This window comes from Chiloscyllium plagiosum, chromosome 7 (genome assembly GCF_004010195.1).
Source record: "Chiloscyllium plagiosum isolate BGI_BamShark_2017 chromosome 7, ASM401019v2, whole genome shotgun sequence".
NCBI lineage: Eukaryota > Metazoa > Chordata > Chondrichthyes > Orectolobiformes > Hemiscylliidae > Chiloscyllium > Chiloscyllium plagiosum.
Window position 1 is genome coordinate 40177859 of NC_057716.1, and position 23027 is coordinate 40200885.

The 23027-nt window shown below is 39.8% G+C and overlaps 1 protein-coding gene across 5 annotated transcripts in view; it reads right to left on the reverse strand.

Moving 5' to 3' along the window:
• Window positions 1-19334: 19334 nt before the first annotated feature.
• The window catches only part of ppp1r1c (protein phosphatase 1, regulatory (inhibitor) subunit 1C), a 121619-nt gene continuing 117926 nt past the window's right edge, over window positions 19335-23027 (reverse strand). For all 5 annotated transcript variants that reach the window (XM_043693467.1, XM_043693464.1, XM_043693463.1 and 2 more), the window contains one exon: window positions 19335-19851. In XM_043693467.1, the coding sequence (XP_043549402.1) occupies window positions 19751-19851 (101 nt within the window). In that variant the 3' untranslated portion in view covers window positions 19335-19750. The remainder of the gene's footprint in view (window positions 19852-23027) is intronic.

The following is a 23027-nucleotide window of genomic DNA, read 5'->3' on the forward strand; positions in this document are numbered from 1 at the left end:
CATGGTCATATTGACCTTTTCCAGGAATTTGCCTTTTTGAACATTTGCAACAAAATTGCACAAGTGAACAACCTGTTCCAAACATCAATAATCCTGTTAGGAAACAAAAACAAATCTGACATTCAAACTAGTTTTATACTTGCACAATTTTCTGCATGTGACTTTGTTTTATTTGATTTATCGAATGTACATTAACTGGAGTTTACATGTGCTAAAGCGACAAGAGGAACCGATTATGCTGCAGGGAGCCAATCATATTAGCTCCCAACTAGGTCATAGAACATAGAACATTACAGCGGAGTAGAGGCCCTTCGGCCCTTGATTTTGCACCGACCTGTGGAACCAATCCGAAGCCTATCTATCCTACACTATTCCATGTTCATCCATATGTTTATCCAATGACCGTTTAAATGCCCTTCAAGTTGGCAAGTCTATTACTGTTGCAGACAGTGTGTTCCATTCTCATACTACACTCTTTGTAAAGAAACTATCTTTGACATCTGTCCTACATCTATCACCCCTCAATTTAAAGCTATGTCCCCTCATGCTAGCCATCACAATCCAATGAAAAAGGCTCTCACTGTCAACCTTATCTAACCCTCTGATCATCTTGTGTGTCTCGGTTAAGTCACCTCTCAAAGTTCTTCTCTACAACACCTTCCCTCCATACCAGACAATATCCTAGTAAATCTCCTCTGAACTCTTTCCAAAGCTTCTACATCCTTCCTAAAATGCAGTGACCACAACTGTATGCAATACTTCAAATGCAGCTGCACCAGAGTTTTGTATGGCTGCAGCATGACCTCGTGGCCCTGAAACTCAATCCGTCTACCAATAAAAGCTAACACACCGAATGCCTTCTTAACAACCCTATCAAGCTGGGTGGAAACTTTCAGGGATCTACGTACATGGACACTGAGCTCATCTACACTACCAAGAATATTACCATTAGCCCGGTTTTCTTTATTCCTATTGCTCCTTCCAAACTGAATCACCACCCACTTTTCCACATTAAACTCCATTTGCCACCTGTCAGCCCAGCTCTGCAGCTTATCTGTGTCCCTCTGTAACCTGCAACATCCTTCAGTACTATCCACAACTCCACTGACTCCGCAAATTTACTAACCCATCCTTCTATGCCCTCAACTAGGTCATTTATAAAAATGACAAACGGCAGTGGCGCCAAAACAGATCCTTGCGGTACACCACTACTAACTGAGGTCCAGGATGAACGTTTCCCATCAACCACCACCCTCTGTCTTCTTTCAACTAGCCAATTTCTGATCCAAACTGCTAAATCACCCTCAATCCCATGCCTTCATATTTTGTGCAATAGCCTACTGTGGGGATCCTTATCAAAAGCCTTACTGAAATCCATATATACCACATCAACCATTTTACCCTCATCCACCTGTTTGGTCACTATCTCAAAGAACTCAATAAGGTTTGTGAGGCATGACCTACCCGTCACAAAACCATTTTGACTATTCCTAATCAACTTATTCCTCTCTAGATGATTATAAATCCTATCTCTTATAAACTTTTCCAACAATTTATCCACAAGTGAAGTAAGGCTCACTGGTCTATGTTACCAGGGTTGTCTCTACTCCTCTTCCTGAACAAGGGGGACAACATTTGCTATCCTCCAGTCTTCTGGCACTATTCCTGAAGACAATGACAACATAAAAATCAAAGCTAAAGGTTCTGCAATCTCCTCCCGGGCTTCCCAGACAATCTAAGGATAAATCCCATCTGGCCCAGGGATTTATCTATTTTCACACTTTCCAGAACTGCTAACATCTCCTCCTTGTGAATGTCAAATCAGTCTAGTCTAGTAGCCTGTATCTCAGTATTCTCCTTGAAAACATTTATTTTTTCCAGTGTGAATACTGACAAAAAATATTCATACAGCATTTCCCCTATTTCCTTAGACTTCACGCACAACTTCCCACGATTATCCTTGGTTAGCCCGAATCTCTCTCTAGTCATTCTTTTATTCCTGACATACTTACAGAAAGCTTTAGGGTTTTCCTCAATCCTACCTGCCAACGACTTCTCATGTCCCCTCCTGGCTCTTCTTAGCGCTCTCTTTAGGTCTTTCCTGGCTAACTTGCAACTCTCAAGCGCCCAACTGAGCCTTGACATCTCATCCTCTTGACAAGATTCAACTTCTCTAGTAAACTACAGTTCCCTCACTCGATCACTTCCTTCCTGCATGACAGGTATATACTTATCAAGGGCATACGGTAGCTGTTCCTTAAATAAGCTCCACATTTCAACTGTGCCCATCCCCTGCAGTTTCCATCCCCATCTGATATGTCCTAAATCTTGCCTAACTGCATCATAATTGTCTTTCCCCCAGCAATAACTCTTGCCCTGCTGTATATACCCTGTCCCTTTCCCTTTCCATCGCTAAAGTAAATGACTGAATTGTGGTCACTATCACCAAAGTGCTCACCTACCTCCAAATCTAATACCTGGCCAGGTTCATTAACTAGTACCAAATGTGATGTGGCCTTGCCCCTTGTTGGCTTGTCTACATACTGTGCTGAAAATGTGTTGCTGGAAAAGCGCAGCAGGTCAGGCAGCATCCAAGGAACAGGAGAATAGACGTTTCGGGCATAAGCCCTTCTTCAGGAAGGGCTGAAGAAGGGCTTATGCCCAAAATGTCGATTCTCCTGTTCCTTGGATGCTGCCTGACTGCTGCGCTTTTCCAGCAACACATTTTCAGCTCTGATCTCCAGCATCTGCAGCCCTCACTTTCTCCTTGTCTACATACTGTGTCAGGAAAGCATCCTGCATGCAAAGGACAAAACCGGACCCATCTAAAAGTACTCAAACTACAGTATTTCCAGTCAATATTTGGAAAGTTAAAGGCCCCCATAACAACTAACTTGTTACACTCGCTCCTATCCAGAATTATCTTTGCTATCCTATCCTCTACATCTCTGGAACTATTTGTAGGCCTATAGAAAAATCCCAAAAGGGTGACCTCTCCTTTCCTATTTTTAACCTCAACTCACACTACCTCAGTAATCCAGTCTATAAATGTCTTTTCTGCTTCCTTAATACTGTCCTTGACTAACAATGCCACATCTTCCCCCTCTTTTACCATCTTTTATGTTCTTACTGAAACATTGAAATCCCAGAACATGCCACAGCCATTCCTGTCCCTGCTCTATCCATGTCTCCAAAATGGCCACAACATTGAAGTGCCAACCCCCAATCCATGCTGCATATTTCTGACCTCACTACTCTCAACCTCCTGGACAATGGAACTACAATTTAGGTTCTTATCCCCCTGCTGAATTAGTTTAAACCACCCTGAAAAGAATTAGCAAATTTCACCCCCCTCAGGACATTGGTACCCCTCTGGTTCAGGTGTAGACCATCCTGTTTGTAGAGGTCCCACCTACCCCAGATTGATGCCCAATTATCCAGGTACCAAAACCCTCCCTCCTGCACCATCCCTGTAGCCACATGTTCAACTCCTCTCTCTCCCTATTCCTCACCTTGCTAGCATGTGACATGGACAACAAACCAGAGATAACAACTCTGTTTGTTCTAGCACTAAGCTTCCATCCTAGCTCACTGAATTTCTGCCTTAAATCCCCATCCCTTTTACCTATCTATGTCATTAGTACCTATATGGACCATAACTTGAGGCTGCTCCCCCTTCCCCTCAAGGATCCCAAAAACATGATCAGAGACATCACGAACCCTGGGAGGCCACAAACCAACCATGAGTCTCTTTCAATCCCATAGAACCTCCTATCTGTTCTTCTAACTATGGAGTTTACAATGACTAATGCTCTGCTTCTCTCCCCACTTCCTTTCTGAGAAGCAGAAACAGACTCTGCGCCAGAGGCCTGTGCCCCATTGCTTACCCCTGTTAAGTTGTTTTCCACCCCAAATAGTATCCAAAACAGTATACTTGTTATTGCAGAAAACGACTTCATGGGTTCCCTGCACTGCCTGCTGGTTCTCTTTCTGTTTCCTGACTGTAACCCATTGCCTCTTTCTTGCACCTGAGGAGTGACTACCTCCCTGTAACTCCTCTCAATAATCCCCTCTACCTCCTGAATGATCCGAAATTCATGCAGCTCCAGCTCCAGTTCCCTAACGCGGTTTTCGAGGAGCTGGAATCGGGTGCACTTACCACAGATGCACTCAGCAAGGACACCGCTTCGACTGGGACAGCACATTCATCCTAGGATAAGCCAAACAGAGACGCACATGAGAACTCCTAGAAGAATGGAACTCTATCAACAGACACATTGATTTGGACCCGATTTATTGCAGCCTGAGAAAAAGAACAGAAAATGACATCACCATAAGAAATGACATCACCACAGGAAATGACATCACCAACCCAAACATATAAATAGAAAGCAGGAATCATCAGCAGTGTTTCATCAAGAGGCTCACTGAACATGTTACCTAGTATCAGCGGACAAGCCCACATCCAGAACTATGCACACCATGGTCCTTTTAATCATTTCTAAATTGCGTGTGCATGGGGACACCCTGGCATCTACACCACAGCAGATACTGATGAAATTTAAGATTCAGTTGAACTGTGCCCTGCACCTGAAACCTTCAAAAGTATCTATTTAAATCAGATAATTTAGAGGTTTGCACTGAAGTTCGGTAAATTGTGACTCAGGAGAAGTTAGAGCATTAAATAAGGACTCTAACTCCTAAGTAACTATAAAATTGAAGCTGCAACTTGCCTCACACACCCCAACTACAAGTCCCCCAGACCCTTCCTACCTCCTAGACTGTGAAGTACTCTGGCCTACCTCCCACTGTCAGACCAGAACCTCTTCCTGGGACCCAAACCCACTCTCACCCGCTTCCTGGGACTCAGCCCACCCCCATCCTACCATTGGACCTAACATAGCCACACAGTTCCAGACACATTCTTACTTCGACTCGCCGTAAATATCCCTTGTCACCTGGCTGCTTTACGCCTTGGCACCCCTCCCACCTGGCCCCTAATCATACACTCATTGGCAACCCAATATCCTTGTGCTCTATTCACACCCCCAGTAAGTATGCAGTCCTCTAAGTTCAGTGAGATAATATGAACCAGTTTCTTGAGCTGGGAAGGCATATGTCTGCCTTTCTAATCTGTACAGTTCGGGGGCTGTGAAAATTCGATCCTATTCTGTAGATTTGATTTGCTGTGGTAATGTCCCTGCAATGGGGGTCACTCACTCTGGCCTCCCAATGTCTCTTACATTTGCTAAGCAATAAATAAAACTGACAGACATCCTGTTTTGATTTTCCTATCAAGATAAAGCCCAGTAATTCAATCTCGTAGGAGGTTTACCAGGATGTTGCTTGGTATGGTAGAAAGATCGTATGAGGAAGGGCTGAGGCACTTGGGGTTGTTTTCATTGGAGAAAGGAAGGTTTAGGGGTGACTTGATAGAGGTGTATAAGATGATTAGGGGTTTAGATAGGGTCGACAGTGAGAATCTTTTTCCACGTATGGAGTCAGCTATTGCAAGGGGGCATAGCTTTAAATTAAGGGGGGGTAGGTATAGGACAGATGTTAGGGGTAGGTTCTTTACTCAGCGAGTCGTGAGTTCATGGAATGCCCTGCCAGTAGCAGTGGTGGACTCTCCCTCATCATGGGCATTTAAGCGGGCATTGGATAGGCATATGGAGGATAGTGGGGGGCTAGTGTAGGTTAGGTGGGCTTGGATCGGCGCAACATCGAGGGCCGAAAGGCCTGTACTGCGCTGTATTCTTCTATGTTCTATGTTCTATGTCTGCCTTTCTAATCTGTACAGTTCGGGGGCTGTGAAAATTCGATCCTATTCTATAGATTTGATTTGCTGTGGTAATGTCCCTGCAATGGGGGTCACTCACTCTGGCCTCCCAATGTCTTCTTACATTGCTAAGCAATAAATAAAACTGACAGACATCCTGTTTTGATTTTCCTATCAAGATAAAGCCCAGTAATTCAATCTCGTAGATACTTATGTATTCACATCACCCCAACCAATAAATGAAGAAACTCTAATATTTCTAAGAGCTTCGTTTTCAGCATTGTCTTAACTTCCTAAAAAATCTCATTCATCTTTTGATCCTTCTGAACTCAGTAAAGTGGTTTATAAAGTATGTTTTCCAGTCCATTTTTACTGCAGTTAGATGAAAGAATCAATATTTTTGGTTGGGGAATTGTCACTGAATAACTATTGTGTTAGTTAAAGTTAGTAAAGTACACAATTAGATGGCTGTTTGGAAATAATATTATGGGGTGGACAGGTGTGCAAAGATTGCATGTGATAACTCAGTGAGTAGTTCAGTAGGTAATAAATTCTTAATGGAATGAATAATGAAGTGGCTGAGTGGATGTTGACAGTGTTGCCTGGGTTAGAACTATTGGATGGTTTAGATATTGGATGAATAATGAATCACTGATACAACACATGGAGGAAGTGAATTTGCTGTGGTCAATGAATGAACAGTAAGGAAAGTGCATGAATGCCTAGCAACATAGTTGATAAAATGAGTGAGTGAGTAGACAGTAACATTGGTGAATAAATATATATGGGGACTCCTCAGTTATGAGAATGTAAGGTAAATAATGACGAATAGATAAATAACAAAATGGAAGAATATATTGACTGTAAAATGGTTGAACTCAGTAGGTTAATAAAATAAAGGTAGATTGATTCTGTTCCCTTGAAAAGTGGATAGACTAGATTGTCCTGCTTTGATGTGACCCCGTAATCATGATGCAAAAATATTGTCTACATATCATTTATGGATTGTTTTAACCCTTTTATTCCTGTAAATTTATTTCAACATCAGGCACACATTAATTATTTGTAGCCTTGATTGATAGGAAGAATGTACTCATGATTCAATGCTAAAGAAAGAATAGAGGGAACCAATTAAATCCCAGAAATTCATGCTGCTAATAACAACTGTTAGTAGAAAACTCACTATTTTTCCTTTGTTATCAATTTACTTTGTGTTTTGTGAATCATTTAACATAAATAAATTTCAGTTTGATGTAATTTTTGATCAATGTCTTGCTGATATTTGGCAACAGATTTAGTTATTGTTACAATTTATGGATCTGTTTCAGTAAGCTTTCAAATCTATTCTGTAATTTACTCATGGCAATATTATTTTTGGTTTTTGAAAGAGTAAGATGTGCTGTAGCTGAAGGGGAGCTTGTTGATGTGTTACACTTGAATTTCAGAAGGTATTTAATAAGATATCACATGAAAGTTTATGGCAGAAAACAAAATTTCATAGTGTAGGTGATAGTACATTAACGTGATTGTCATGAATAGAAAACACACATAATTGTGTCTTTGTCTGATTTCCAGGGTGTGATGAATGAAGTCCACAGAAGTCTGTGCTGGGGCTACCACTTTTTACAATTTATATCTATGACTATAATGAGGGCACCTAAATTTACAGACAGCACAAATAAAGGTACAAAAAACAATCATGCAGACAACATAAGGAATTTGCAGACAGATATAAAAGGTGAAGTGAATGGGAAAAGTTCTGGCAAATGAAGTATAATTTAGGAAAATGTGAAGTTGGTCACTTTGAAAGGAAGAATGGTAAAAGGATATTATTTAAATGGAGAATTCCAAGGTTCAGAAGGAGTTAATTGTTCTGGTGTGTCAGTCATAAAATTTTGGGAGGTAGAGCACATAATCAAGGATGCCACTGTTCACCATTATGAGAGGAATTGAAAACAAAAGTAAGGATTTCATATTTCAGTTATACAGGGCATTTGTGACACCATGACTCATTTACCATGTGCAGTTTTGGTCCCCTTGTTCCAAGGAGTATGTAAATTCAGTGGAGCAATTTCAGAATAGGTTTACTGGATTGATACCTGGAATGAGTCTTGTGAGAGTTGGTTGGAGAGTTAGGCTTTCTCCACTGGAGTTGAGTTATAATAAACATTTAGAGTGATAGATAACTTTATGGAAGTGTATACAATCCAAAATGGTCTTGGGGAAATGGACATGGAAAGGATATTGCCTCTTGTGGGTTAGTAAATAGTAAAATGCAGTTTTAAAATTAGGAATCACCCTTTCAGGACAGAGATAAAGAGAAATCTTTTCTCTCAAAATTGGAACTCTGTCTCAGAATTTGAACATATTGCCATATGACAAAGTTAGATAGATTCTTGTTAGGGACAATGGTATCAATTATAGTCTTATTAAATCAGTTATAGTCTTATTAAATAGCAGAGTAGACTTGAGCATGCCAAATAGGAACATACAAAATAGAGGTAGACTATGTTACAGCTTAATGACAGTGTTAATTGCATATTTTCAGATTTACTTCGCACTGCAGTTACAAACGTTTATTATGATTTAGTATGATCAAAGTTCATCATCAATTTGGGCTATATATTAGGAATATTTCAGATTGATTATTTTTCATACTACAATAGTTTCACCATGGTCCAACCTCCTCTACCTCTCCTCATAAGACAGTCCCTTCACACCCAGGATCAGCCTGGGAAACCTTCTCATTTCAGTTTTCAATGCCAGTATATCAATCCTGAGATAAATAGCCCAAAAACTAGGGCTCCTTGATGTCACACTTGATCAAATATGCCTCTGTTATCAAGGGCAGTCACCGTTTCATTACCTCTGGCATTTAGCTCTTTTGTCCATACTTGAACCAAGGTTGTAATGTGTTCAGTAGCTGAGTGGCCCTGGGAGAACCCAAACTGAATGTGAGTGAACAAGGTATTACTGAGCAGGAGAAAGTGAGGACTGCAGATGCTGGAGATCAGAGTCGAGAGTGTAGTGCTGGAAAAGCACAGCAGGTCAGGCAGCATCCAAGGAGCAGGAGAATCAATGTTTCGGAGATAAGCCCTTCATCAGAAATCGAGGATTTGGGGGATACAGTGAGAAAGGGACTCAGAGATCTTTGTAGAGAGAGGAGGAGAATTTCTTCAAGGTAGGCCTCCTTGGAAGGGGCTTTGCAGTAAGGTTGAAATCAACTAAGAGAAAGTGAGGACTGTAGGTGCTGGAGATCAGGGTCGAGAGTGTAGTGCTGGAAAAGCACAGCAGGTCAGGCAGCATCCAAGGAGCAGGAGAATTGACATTTCGGGCATAAGCCCTTCATCGGGAATTCCTCAAGAAGCTCTTATGCCTGCGACGTTCTCCCGCTCTATTACTGAGCAGGTACTGTTTGATAGTGTCACTTTCCACCACTTTCACTGATGATTGAGAGTAGACTGATGGGGCAATAATTGGTCGGGTTAGAACTGTCTTGTCTTTTGTGTACAGACATTGTTGGATAGTTGCCAGTGATAATAGCTTGGCTAGGGATGTGGCAAATTCTGGAGATAATTATTCAGCACTATTACAGGAATGTTATCAGGGCACATAGCCCTTGTGGTATCCATGCCTCTAGGCATTTTTGATATCACATAGAGTTACCGTAATACCTTACTTACAAGAGTAATGGTCGAGATCTCAGCAGTCTCATCAACATGTATCTCAATACAGTCCAATATTGTCAAAAATTTGTCCAAATTGTGGTGGGACTCATTAGTTCCCAACTCTATATCTAGCTTGAATGAAAAAGTGTAATTCCTGCCAGAACAGGAATTGAAGGTCATTGAAGGAGAGGACTTCATTGATGCAACACAAGGGGAGTCTTTTCCTGTGAATGAGGAACAGTCTGTGTGTCATCATGGATGGTAAAGCACTAGGCTGTTTTAAGGCATACTCTGATGAGATTGTGGGTATTCAGTATAATTTCCCATCCATGTCAGTACAAATGTATTGAAGTTGAGTGACAAACTCTCACACCTATTTTTCTCAAATTTCTCTCACTCCTGTGAAAAACATTCTTCATCGTAGAATCCCTACAGTGTGGAAACAGGCCATTTGGCCCAATAAGTCCACACTGGCCCTCCAAAGAGTAACCCACCCACATCCATTCCCTTACCCTAAGACTGTACATTTCCCCTGACTAATGCATCTAACCTACACATCCCTGAACACTATAGGCAATTCAGCATAGCCAATTCACCTAACCTGCACATCTGTGGGAAGAAGCCAGAACACACAGAGGAAACTCACATAGACATGGGGAGAATGTGCAAACTCCACACAGACAGTCGTCCGAAGCTTGAGTTGAACCCTGGTCCCGGGCACTGTGAGGCAGAAGCGCTAATCATTGAGCCACCGTGTAGTCTAGGTTATAATGAGACGATTGTTCCAGTATTGTAAATAGCAACAGTTCCAGTGCACTAAAAATAAATGTCACACCAGACAGGTTCACATTCCATGTAGCCAAAGGTATTACATGTATAAAACCATTTCAATAAGTAGAAACTCGAAAATCTAACAAAGCACACAACTATACCCAACAGTAGGAATGAAGGGCTTTTGCCCGAAACGTCGATTTTCCTGCTCTTTGGATGCTGCCTGACCTGCTGTGCTTTTCCAGCACCACTCTAATCTAGACTCTGCTTTCCAGCATCTGCAGTACCCACTTTTGCCTCGACCCAACAGTATTCTTCCTTATTCATTACTGTTGGGGAGACTAAGGGGCATTGTCATGCTCCTTGCAATGACATGTCAAGTCCACCACATTTGCAAATTTGAGACAGTTGTTTTTTGCAATCATCACCGTTATAATACAGCCTAATAATTTCACCACTTGTGCACTGTGCACTTTGGATCAATATACAATCTAAGGATGGTCAACAAAGATATTATTCCTATGAACTGTCACGATCTTCACAAACTCGATATGTATTATGCTATCTCATTGAAGCAAAACTGATACATTACAATTTTTCTCATTCAAAATGGTATTTTTTCAGTACCACAGACTGCTACATGCACTAAGTTCAGCACCTAGCATAATTTATTTAACAATGTATCTGTCTTTGGAAGGGACAAAGCAGAACATGATCAGCATTTTGGTGGTGTTCACTCAATTTGCACAATACAATCTGATGCTCAATATGGACAAGTGCAAATTTCTAGCTTCTGAGATTGACTTTCTGGAACATAAAGTGACAGTAAAGCTATACACAACAGCATCAAGTTATTCATACACTTGTGACTTAGAGTCACAGAGATGTACAGTTTGGAAACAGACCCTTCGGTCTAACTCGTCCATGCCAACCAGATATCCCAACCCAATCTACTCCCACCTGCCAGTACCTGGCCCATATCCCTCCAACCCCTTCCTATTCATATATCCATCGAGATGCCTTTTAAATGTTGCAATTGCACTAGCCTCCACCACTTCCTCTGGCAGCTCATTCCATACAGGTACCGCCCTCTGCATGAAAAAGTTGCCCCTTAGGTCTTTTTTATGTCTCTCCCCTCTCACCCTAAATCTATGCCCTCTAGTTCTGGACTTCCCCTCCACCAGGGAAAAGACTTTGTCTATTTATCCTATCCATGCCCCTCATGATTTTATAAACCTCTATTTGTAAATCTTTTCTGAACCCTTTCAAGTTTCACAACATCTTTCCGATAGGAAGGAGACCAGAATTGCACGCAATATTCCAACAGTGGCCTAACCAATGTCCTGTACAGCTGCAACATGATCTCCCAACTCCTGTATTCAGTATTCTGACCAATAAAGAAAAGCATACCAATCGCCTTCTTCACTATCTTATCTACCTGCGATTCCACTTTCAAGGAGCTATGAGCCTGCAATCCAAGGTCTCTTTGTTCAGCAACACTTCCGAGGACCTTACCAATAAGTGTATAAGTCCTGCTAAGATTTGCTTTCCTTCTAACATGCAGGATTTGACATTGTCAACTTTTATCATGAATTTAGTCTTAATTACATACAGCTTCTTCAGAAGCTATTGCACGATGATGAACAATAGGAATGGATTACAACAAATGCAATGTTTGACATGTTAAAGGTAAAGATATGTCTTCACCAGTCATCATCCATTTCCACCCACATGCAGAAATAGTTGTCAGAACAGATGTGAAAGGAATTGCAATTCGAGCTGTGCTACTACAGTACACTGAAAGAGGGGAATGACCAATTGCTTATGTGTTACAGTTATTGTTGGAAACTGAATGCAAATACTCCAGCAGAGACAAGGACAGACTGTGATATATCTGCTCCATTGACACAGGTAACCCAGGTTTGTACAACTGAGTAGTTGCATGCTTAGCCATATAATTATTGCTTTAATGATAATAAGATAACTTGGACATTGAAGAACATGTAAATACAGTGACTTCACAAGATGCTATAAATTTTAATACATGGGAGGAGTAAGAAACAAAATCAGAGACAGACAACATAATGCTAAAGACTGAATGGCCTTGTGAAAAAAAGAAACCAGTCCCATACTCACAAGAGCTCATGTTGTTTGATAACCATAGAGTTGTGAAGGACATGACCTCCAACAAACTGTAGAATTATAAGATTTAAAAACCCCAGAACCACAAACAGGATCTTCATTTGTTAAACATATATAATCAAACCTCAACACAATATATAGAGGTGAGTTGTAAAGATATGAAGTAGTCAACCTCACAGAAATGTGATCCAACTGAAACTCTAGTGAACTATAAGACTGGAAGAAACATCATATCAAAAAATGGTGCTGGGTAACTACCATTACCTAACACCATTAAAAGACTAGAAGATTTTTTTTTTAATGGGAATGGTACAGGAGGAGCATTCATACAGCCACATCCTGGAACCAGGTATTCCACACCATCAGGTAGGAAATGTATTGTTTTCCATTATGAAAACTTTATTTCCATCCAGTCCTGCCAAGCTCTTTATAGTGAAAGACACGGACCTTCAGGATCAGTACGTAGAAAGTGACAGTAAAGCTACACAAAACAGCATGAGTGGATCATGGAATAAAGAAGACCTGTACCTGAAGGAAGAGTGAGTAAATAAATCAGTACAACAATCAGATGACAATGCAAAGTGGAACATGATATGTTTGTGAGCAAGATGACGAAGGAAGAGGATATTTTGAGGACAATGATTATGACAATATGTTTCATTTACTGATACATGACCACAATATTGACTGACCTCCTCATCATTTTGATTATGCAGAACTATAGTCTCATGTTTGTAGATCTCAGTGCCATCTTGAAAATCATCATTTGTTAAAGGCTATTTGTGTACTCAGAGAAAATGGACATGCTGAACACTAAACAAAGACTCGATTTACATATGTTTGTTGTCTAGAATGGTTTGACTTGTGAGAAGAGAGAATTGGAGATTAAAAAACTGATGTTCAGCTCCACATATTCCAAAGGCATTAAACACAACAGAAGAAATAGAATGACAAGAAATATGGAGTAAAATTAGTGACTAGATCACAGTAGAGTTGCAAAACAGAGAAATTGTAAACTATAATTTATTCTGGGTACTAAAGTAAAGTCATGATAGTCCCAGAGGACAAGCCTCTGATTAGCATCAAGTTCCTAGGTGTGATGATCACCAACAAACTGTCCTGGTCCCACACTGATGCTACAGTCAAGAAAGCACAACAATGTCTCTACTTCCTCAGGAGGCTAAGGAAATTTGGCATGTCCATAAAGACTGTTACTAATTTTTATGGATGCATAATAGAAAGCATTTTGCAGCCAAAATATTGTATATTACACACAACTCTATTACCTATTGTACTTTGTATGTATGATCTGCCTATACTGCATGCAAAACAAAACTTTTAATGGTACCTAGGTACATGTGACAATAATAAATCAAATCAAATCAAATCATGAGAGACTGACAACTGGTGGTGGTTTAACCTGAGGGTCACTGTGCCTCAGGCAAGGAGAGATGTTGAGAAGGACGGATCTTCGTGATAAGCTCAGCCAATGCACAAATTGAATCCATTCTGTTGGTATCACTCTGCATCACAAACCAACTATCCAAGTTAATGTAACCTCATTTTGTGTATCAGTTTTTTTTCACTGTATCAACTAACTGATGCTCCAGTGTGTGTCCAATTCAAATTCAAAGGTGAATTAATTTGCTTCTTTGTGCTCTTGAATGTTATCACCTCCTTAGTCAATGGCTCTGGGTGGTAACTGCAATGCCTGCAGAGTATAAGGATATAATACATTCATTTCCACATCACATTGGTCAGTATGCTTTCTAATACTTGGCAGATTCGAGAAGTTTCAGTATCCATTAAGGCTGGACATTCTGTAAGAAACAGCTGAGTTCGCACCGACAACCTCTCTAATGTCTTTCATTGAGGAGGAAAAACAAAACATTGGCAATGGAAACATTGCCAGTCGTTCTACACTGTTAAACATACCCTTATACAAAATGCAGTCATTGTTTCCCAAGAAAACACACAGCATAGCACAATTGTCCACATTTTTACAATAGATTTTGTCAAGCATGCATCCAGTGCAAAGTTTCAAAGTATGTTACAGCAGAGGAAAGGACATAATAAAATAAATTTTACAGTTGGCAAATCATTCATTTTAAATATCAATACCTGAACTTGCTGTTTTCCTTCATAAATTACAGCAGCATCTCAGGGTGTGCTGTTGTTCCTAAGTCAATAATTTGAGCCACGTAGATCCTTGCATCAGCATGAGAGTTTCCTGAAACACATTCAATTCTCAATTTAAAACTGCTGGTAATTGTTCTCCAAACACATTCTGGATCCCACATTTGGGAATGCTATATGTTCTGTCAGGCAGCAAAGTTGAAATTTACCTCCAAGTTACAGATGGAAGGATCAACAGAAAGCTGCAAGAAGATGGAATTCCAACAAAAAGTGATATTTTTAAAGACATAATATATCTGTAATTATGGTGCTTAATTGTTAAATCAAACATTAATTAATTCAATTATTCTGACCCGTGAAAAAAATATACACACATCATATATTCCCATGTGTGATTTTCAAGATTTGCTTCATTAGTCTTGAAATTTATTTCCAAAATTATTAGAATAATTTGACGCACACTATTTTTTTGTCAGTTAGTGTGTGTTTTTGCTTGAATTGTACCTTTTATAACCTATCAAAACAGTGGCTGTAAGACTGGTACAGAAACATAATCATTACGTTTTCAAAATTGATCCTGATTGACACTCCCTCATCCTAGACAGGCTGATGATCCAGAATCCATGGTCATTTACTTTTGTAGCACATTGCTGCTCCTGTATGGAATTCAGAGTCCAGACAGTCATGCAATGTAGACTTGACATTAAGAAGGGAACAAACATTGGAAATCTGAAAGTAATAACACAAAAGATACAATGCACATAGCAAGTGTTTTAGTGTATGAAAATGAAAGGATACACTATGATTTCTGTTCCACTGAAGACTTTCTATCAGAAATGTTACATTTTTTTCACTTTACAGGTGCTGTGTATTTCTGGATCCTCTACTTTTAATCAAACTAGCACCATAAACATTGACAAACATACTAAAGACCTTGCCTTTGGAAAAGATAGGGGAAAATTGAAACTGGAATCAAACATTTGGCAGGCAGCGATTGAAAAAACATTAAAAGCATCTGGTGACATTGGGTCCCATTTCAGAACTCTTGTCTATCTACTCTCACTTAGATCTAGGAAGTCGCCTATTTTCCCAATTTAATATCAGATGAACACCCAAACCTACTAAAGGGAGAAATCAGCACTTAAAAGGACGCTGCACTCCCTGATGGGAAATGTATTTGTTAAACTGTTGGAACAAGGATCATTAAATGGAATAAATATGGTTAGGCCCATTTCTTGATGCACTTACTCAAACTCACTTATCCCACACCAATATCAAACTGGCAGGAAGAAAATTGATTGAGGGAGTCAGTCAGTGTCTGGAGCACTATCCTTAGACCCAGATGCAGAATGATAAACTACAATTATATAGTTTTGAGAATCCTATGCTGTGGGGGTAAAACATTTAGCTTGGGGATTTATACTTTTAAATCTGAGATTAATGAAAACATCTGTTTTCAGAACTAATTATACAGGCCTAAGGTGAATCAAAAGGTGGCTTTTACCTTTTTTAAGAAGATTGCAGTGGAGAGTATTGGAAACTAAGCAATGGGCTACATGTCAAAGATTTCTAGTAAGATAAGGTAGACTAAGTAAGAGGCTGGAAGAGAACAGTGGGCCAGGCAGCATCAGGAGGTGGAGAAGTCAACATTTTGGGTGCTAGTGGAGACAGGCCAGCCACAGCTATCTTAATAAGAAGCTTATGTTGTTAACATACTTTCCCAGAACAAAGGGCAGTTTGGGAAATCGAGATAATTAGTTAAAATCCCTATCTGGGACATTTCAGACATGCCACATTACCATGAGGATAGACTGCAGGGAAACATTTAGTTCTGGTCAAGCTGGGAGCAACTTTGAGGAAGGTTGAGAGAGAGAGCGATAATTGTTATGATATCTACAGCAGCTGTAATCAGTAGCGGAGAGCTATCAGAAACCAAAATACATCTGAGTTAGAGTCACTAGTTAGGGAGGCATGTGGGTTCAGTGGTTAGCACTGCTGCCTCACAACGTCAGGGACCAGGGTTTGATTCCAGTCTCGGGCAACTGTCTGTGTGGAATTTGCACATTCTCCCCATGTATGCGTGGGTTTCCTCTGGGTGTTCTGGTTTCCTCCCACTATCCAAAGATGTGCAGGTTAGGGGAATTAGCCATGTTAAATTGTCCATAGTATTTAGGGATGTGTAGGTTAAGTGCATTAGTCAGGGGTAAGTATAGAGTAAGGGGATGGGTCTGGGTGGGTTGCTCTTCGGAGGGTCAGTTTGAACTTGTTGGGCCAAAAGGCCTGCTTCCACACTGTAGGGATTCTATGATCACTAATCAAGAATGCAGAATGGGCCATGCTTGAGCTGGAGTCTTCCCAATCAAGACATGTTGAAAGAGAGTTGTAGGGTTTAGCTAGCCAGATGATAATCAAAGGACCCCAAGAAAGCTCATATCTCAGAGAAGAGTGGGAACACTGAGGAGAGTTGAAAAGAATTCCTGAGAGCAATAGTTCACTTTGATTTGGTGGCGGGGGAAGAAAAGAAAGCACTTAAGATCCTGTAAAGAATAGGGGACCTCATGTGCGAAGATAAAAACTAGAATAAAGTGTGTGTTTTTGAAGCTTTAGGTTTAAAGTATTGTTGTTCACAGAATAAAGTGCTAAATTAGTGGAACTTGCATTACTCAACTCTTGCATAATAAAAAGGCTTTGTTTGAAATATGAAACTTTGGGGCATAATTCTTTTAGTTAACAAATTAATTCAAATCCAATTTTAAAAGTTATTGGTCTCTAACAAGGTCATAATGGATTCTGTAATCTCACAAGGGAAGCGAGGGCGGATCTTTTTCTCTTTCTCCCAATAACATCTGACAACATTCTTTTCATTCATTAAATAAGCAACAGTAACCTTGATCTCTCATTCACTCAGAATTTCATTATCCCATCAGCCTGTCTCAAGTACTAAAACACTTGCCTCTGAGCTACAAGGTATTAAATTTAAACTCACCTGAGAGCTTTTGAAAATCCAGCTTTAAAGACATACTTTGCAGAAATGAGAATACCAATTGTTAGAGATGTGGCCTTCAGATGAAATGATTAACTAGGCTTGTAGCCTTTTTTGAAGTGGATGATAAAAGACCCATGGAACTATTCAACAAGCAGCTCTGACATTCTTCCCGCCAATGTTACATTTAAAAATAAAAATCCTATCAGTTTCCTCTAAAATGCTTGGATTCTGCTACAGTTAGTACCAAGTATTGGCTATTTATGTTATTGTTACTATTGTTATGTGAAAATTGACTGTCAATGTATTCTAATTGTATGTGAAGTTCTATAGCGATTGAATAGTTTTCTTGTTTAATTTTATTTAATCAAATGTTTTGTGAATTAACTCCTCAAACTCAAAGGAAATTTTGGGAGTTCCATTTTTGATTTACTACTAAATTATTTGTTTTACTGTATAGTAACATAAATCCTTTCTTGCGGTGACTACTGTTTATTGATAATGAGCTCGTTCTGTCTTTTGTCATGTCAGACAGATAGTCATTATTGTGTATGAATATTTACAAATATCCCTAAATGCAGGAGATACATGCATAAAAACATAAGAAAAAGTATTCTTACTTAAATGCCAAATTATTTAAGAGTTAATATAAGGGAAAATATTAAGCTGCATCACTTATAACTTTCTTAATTGCGGTCCAACTCATGAATGCTGCAGCTGCACATTATTGTCAAATAAACTGATTCAAGATGGGGCCAACATCAGGCGACTCTTTGTGAACTTCCTACAATAGATCTTATTCTAACATTTCTTATAACTGTTCTACAATCCATATGTACTTGTTTGCTATGGTCTGCCTGTACTGCTCACAAAATAATTTTTTTCACTGTACTTAGGTACATGTGACTACAAATAAATCAAATCCAATCAAATCAAAACTCAATATGAAAAATTTGTTATAATTCACATATGTACGTCTTTTCACAGCAAGATCATTGGTAATAACTGCTAAGGAACCCCTGCACAGAACCTAACAATTCTAAGTTTAAGCAATCTGATTTGTATCAGTTTGTCTGTGTTCATTTCTGATAAATGGCCTAAATTCCATGGTTCACTTGAAACAATGGACCACATTCTTATTAATGCGTAAATTAAATAGCAGTTGCAGGGTCGAAGAAAAAACCCACGAAATGCCAATCGCCATGGGTTGTCAGGAGACTTGCGATCTTTTAATGCTAGCTCCACAAACACAGCATCTTGTGCTGAACCTCTCTGTAATTTTCATGTGTGCTGCAATTGCATATTAATTATCCGATAAACTCACTCCCTGAAGAAAACTAAGTCTTGAGAATAATATAAAAGCATCCTTTAGATATTGGGATAATTGTCAATGATTGCCAATTGAACTCTCTTGTCCAGAAAATAAATAATTGCCCCTTATTTTCTAAAAGAACTCTTACCACTACTTGTTTTGATTTGTTTTAAGAGACTTTAAACAGATGTTTTTAAAGACTTAATTTATCTTTTCTTTATTTCTCTTTCCTTACCTCCTTTGACATTGAATTTACTGACCACAATTCATCATCTGACTTCCTCCATTTATTTCTCCATTCTTAAATCTTACTGTTTAAGAAAGTACATTATCTTGCCATTATTTAACAAGGTTCTCATTTCCCTCATTCTATTATTATCAGCTCATGGTTTTAACAACTTTGGGCAAAACATTCTAAGACCTAAAAGTGTGTGGGCAAATCTGATTTATGGAGCACAAATGACAAAATCTGGTTCTTATTTTATCTCTATAAGGATGCAAGTTTACATTTCTAGATATCTTAAAAAACATACACTCAAGACATTTTATTTTGATGTCTTTATTTATAACTTTTCAATTAAGCATTATTTACACTAGGTTAGAGATTCACATCACACATCACATAGTAGAATAGTAAACATTAATCATTTTACAATACCAATAATATCAATATTATTTCTATTGGCAAGATGACTACAAAGTGAATTTACTTGTGAGACAGAGATTTGGTCTTTGGTTCTATACATCATATCACATGTATTCCTCAGATTCTGTGAGACATGAAAGAATTACGTCCTGGACCAAAGTCTAACATGGATTCCTACTATTAGATTTGTAAGCGTTCAGCACTTTTCAGGTAATGCACTGAAGGCCTGGAAACATCCATTAGATTTGAAGCAGGATGATCGCATATTGAAAGATTTCTCAGTTCAGATACATTATACCTCCCTTTCAGCTGCTCACAAGTTAGTCTTTTGTGACCAGTCCTCTTCTCTTTCAGTCGCTGCCTCCTCCTCCTCAAGGAATGGCGTCTCATTATGAGTCCTTAGATGTTTCACCCCTGGAAATATGAAAATATTATTACTTACAGACAGCCAGATACATCTAACTCTTAATGCACAACAATGTTCGTTCATCCTTTCTAACAGACAAAGTCAAGCTTTTATAGGGCTTCATATCAAGTTAACAATGATTACTTTTCAGTGCAAAGTTCCATTAAGAGGGCGAAGTGAAGGTACAACAAAACAATTACATTAACTGGATCCTAATCTCACTTGCAAATCTTCCAGTGAAGTGTGTATGCATTCCTTAAAATGTCATCAAGTCTGCTAACAATGTTGAAAATATCAAAGTTCCAAATATTTGACAGAGGTAAGACAAGCATAGTGTAGTCATGCTGCTCAAAATGTATTTCGAAGTTTTGTGTTTCTTTGTTCAACTACAACTTGCATTCCTCACAATGAGAAAATAAGGATGAGCAGGTTTTTTTTGTCACCGTCAGCATATATGTCACCTCATGAATACCAATAGCAGATGTTTGGGTGTGGACTACTTGCTTTTTAATCAAGGTAACATTAAAAAAAAATTGACCTCTGTGATAAAATCTAATTTATTTATATATTCATGCAATATGAACTGGAGGTCTGTTGACATTGTTACATTTAAGCACAAGGGGTTTCAATGCTGATTATGTTTGATTCACGTTTTACTTAGGAACAAGGATTGGGCTTGCCGTAGATTTTAATACATCACTCAAATAAATTCAAGGATCAATGAACAGCTGTTGAAGAGTCTGTCATAGAGTCATACAGATGTACAGCACAGAAATGGACCCTTCAGTCCATGCCAGCTAGATAGTCTAACTTAATCTAGTCCCTTTTGACAGCATTTTGCCCATATCCCTCCAAACCCTTCCTATTCATATACCCATCCAGATGCTTGTTAAATGTTGCAATTATACCAGCCACCACCTCCTCTGGCAGCTCAATTCCACATTCGCAATAGCCTCAGCACAAAAAGATCCTTTTTAAACCTTTCCCCTCTCACATTAAACCTATGCCCTCTAGATTTGGGCTCCCCTACTGTGTGGAAAAGACTTTGACCATTTACCATATCCACGCCCCTCATGATTTTATAAACCTTGATAAGGTCACTCCTTAGTCTCTGATGCTCCAGACAAAATAGCCCCAGCCTCTCCATATAGATCAAATCCTCCAACCCTGCCAACATCTTTGTAAATCTTTTCTGAACCATTTCAGGTTTCATAACATCCTTCCTCTAGCAAGGAGACCAAAACTGAAAATAATATTCCAAAAGTGGCCTCACCAATGTCCTGTACAGCTGCAACTTGACCTTACAACTCTTATACTCAATGCACTGGCCAATTAACACATGCATACATTAGCAAATTTGCTGATGATACTAAGCTGGGTGGCAGGGTGTAATGTGATGAGGATGTTAGGAAATTACAGGGTAACCTGGACAAGTTAGGTGAGTAGTCAGATGCAGTTTAATGTGGATAGACGTATGGTTATCCACTTTGGTGGCAAGAACAGGAAGGCAGATTACTACCTAAATGGAATCAATTTAGGTAAAGGGGCAGTACAGAGAGATCTGGGTGTTCTTGTACACCAGTCAATGAAGGTAAGCATGCAGGTACAGCAGGTACTGAAGAAGGCTAATAGCATGCTGGCCTTCATAACAAGAGGGATTGAGTATAGAAGCAAAGAGGTTCTTCTGCAACTGTACAGGGCCTGGTGAGACCACACCTGGAGTACTGTGTGCAGTTCTGGTCTCCAAATCTGAGGAAAGACATTCTGGCTATTGAGGGAGTGCTGCGTAGGTTCACGAGGTCAATTCCTGGAATGGCGGGATTACCTTACACTGAAAGACTGGAGCGACTGGGCTTGTATACCTTGGAGTTTAGAAGACTGAGAGGGGATCTGATTGAGACATATAAGATTATTAAAGGAGCGGAGAATCTGGAGGCAGGAAACATGTTTCCACTGATGGGTGAGTGCCGAACCAGAGGACCAGCTTAAAAATATGGGGTAGACCATTTAGGACAGAGATGAGGAGAAACTTCTTCACCCAGAGAGTCATGGCTTTGTGGAATGCTCTGCCCCAGAGGGCAGTGGAGGCCCAGTCTCTGGATTCATTTAAGAAAGAGTTGGATAGAGCTCTCAAGGATAGTGGAATCAAGGGTTATGGAGATAAGGCAGGAACAGGATACTGATTAAGGATGATCAGCCATGATCATATTGAATGGTGGTGCAGGCTCGAAGGGCAGAATGGCCTACTCCTGCACCTATTGTCTATACCAAACACCTTCTTCACTACCCTATCTATCTGTGACTCCACTTTCAAGGAATTATGAACCTGCACTCCAAGGCCCCTTTACTCAGCAACATTCCCCAGGACATTACCATGCAGTGTATAAGTCCTTTCCTGATTTGCCATACCAAAATGCAGCACCTCACGTTATCTAAATTAAACTCCATCTGCCATTCCTTGGCCCATTGACCCAGCTGATCAAGGCCCTATTGTACTCTCGGGTAACTGTCTTCACTGTCCACTAGAGTCATAGAGTTATGGAGATGTACAGCACAGAAACAGATCCTTCAATCCAACTCATCCATACCAATCAGATATCCTAACCTAATCAAGTTGGATTTAGAACATTACAGCGCAGTACAGGCCCTTTGGCCCTCGATGATTTGCCAGCACTTGGCCCATATCCCTCTAAACCCTTTCTATTTATATACCAATCCAGATGCCTTTTAAATGTTGTAATTGTACCAGCCTCTACCACTTCCTCTGGCAGCTCATTCCATATACGCACCACCCGCTGCGTGAAAATGTTGCCCTATAGATCCCTTTTTAATTTTTCCTTCTCACCATAAACCTAGGCTCTCTAGTTCTGGACTCCCCCAACCCAGGGAAAATACCTTGTCTGTTTATCCTATCCAAGCCCCTCATGATTTTCTAAACCTCTATATGGTCACCCCTCAGCCTCTGACACTCCAGGCAAAACAGCCCCAGCCTATTCAGCCTCTCCCTATAGCTCAAACCTCCCCAACCCTGGCAACATCCTCGTAAATCTTTTCTGAACCCTTTCAAGTTTTACAACATCCTTCCGATAGGAGGGAGACCAAAATTGCATACAATAAAAGTATCCTAATCAATATCCTGTACAGCCACAACATGACCTAACCTCCCCAACCCTGGCAACATCCT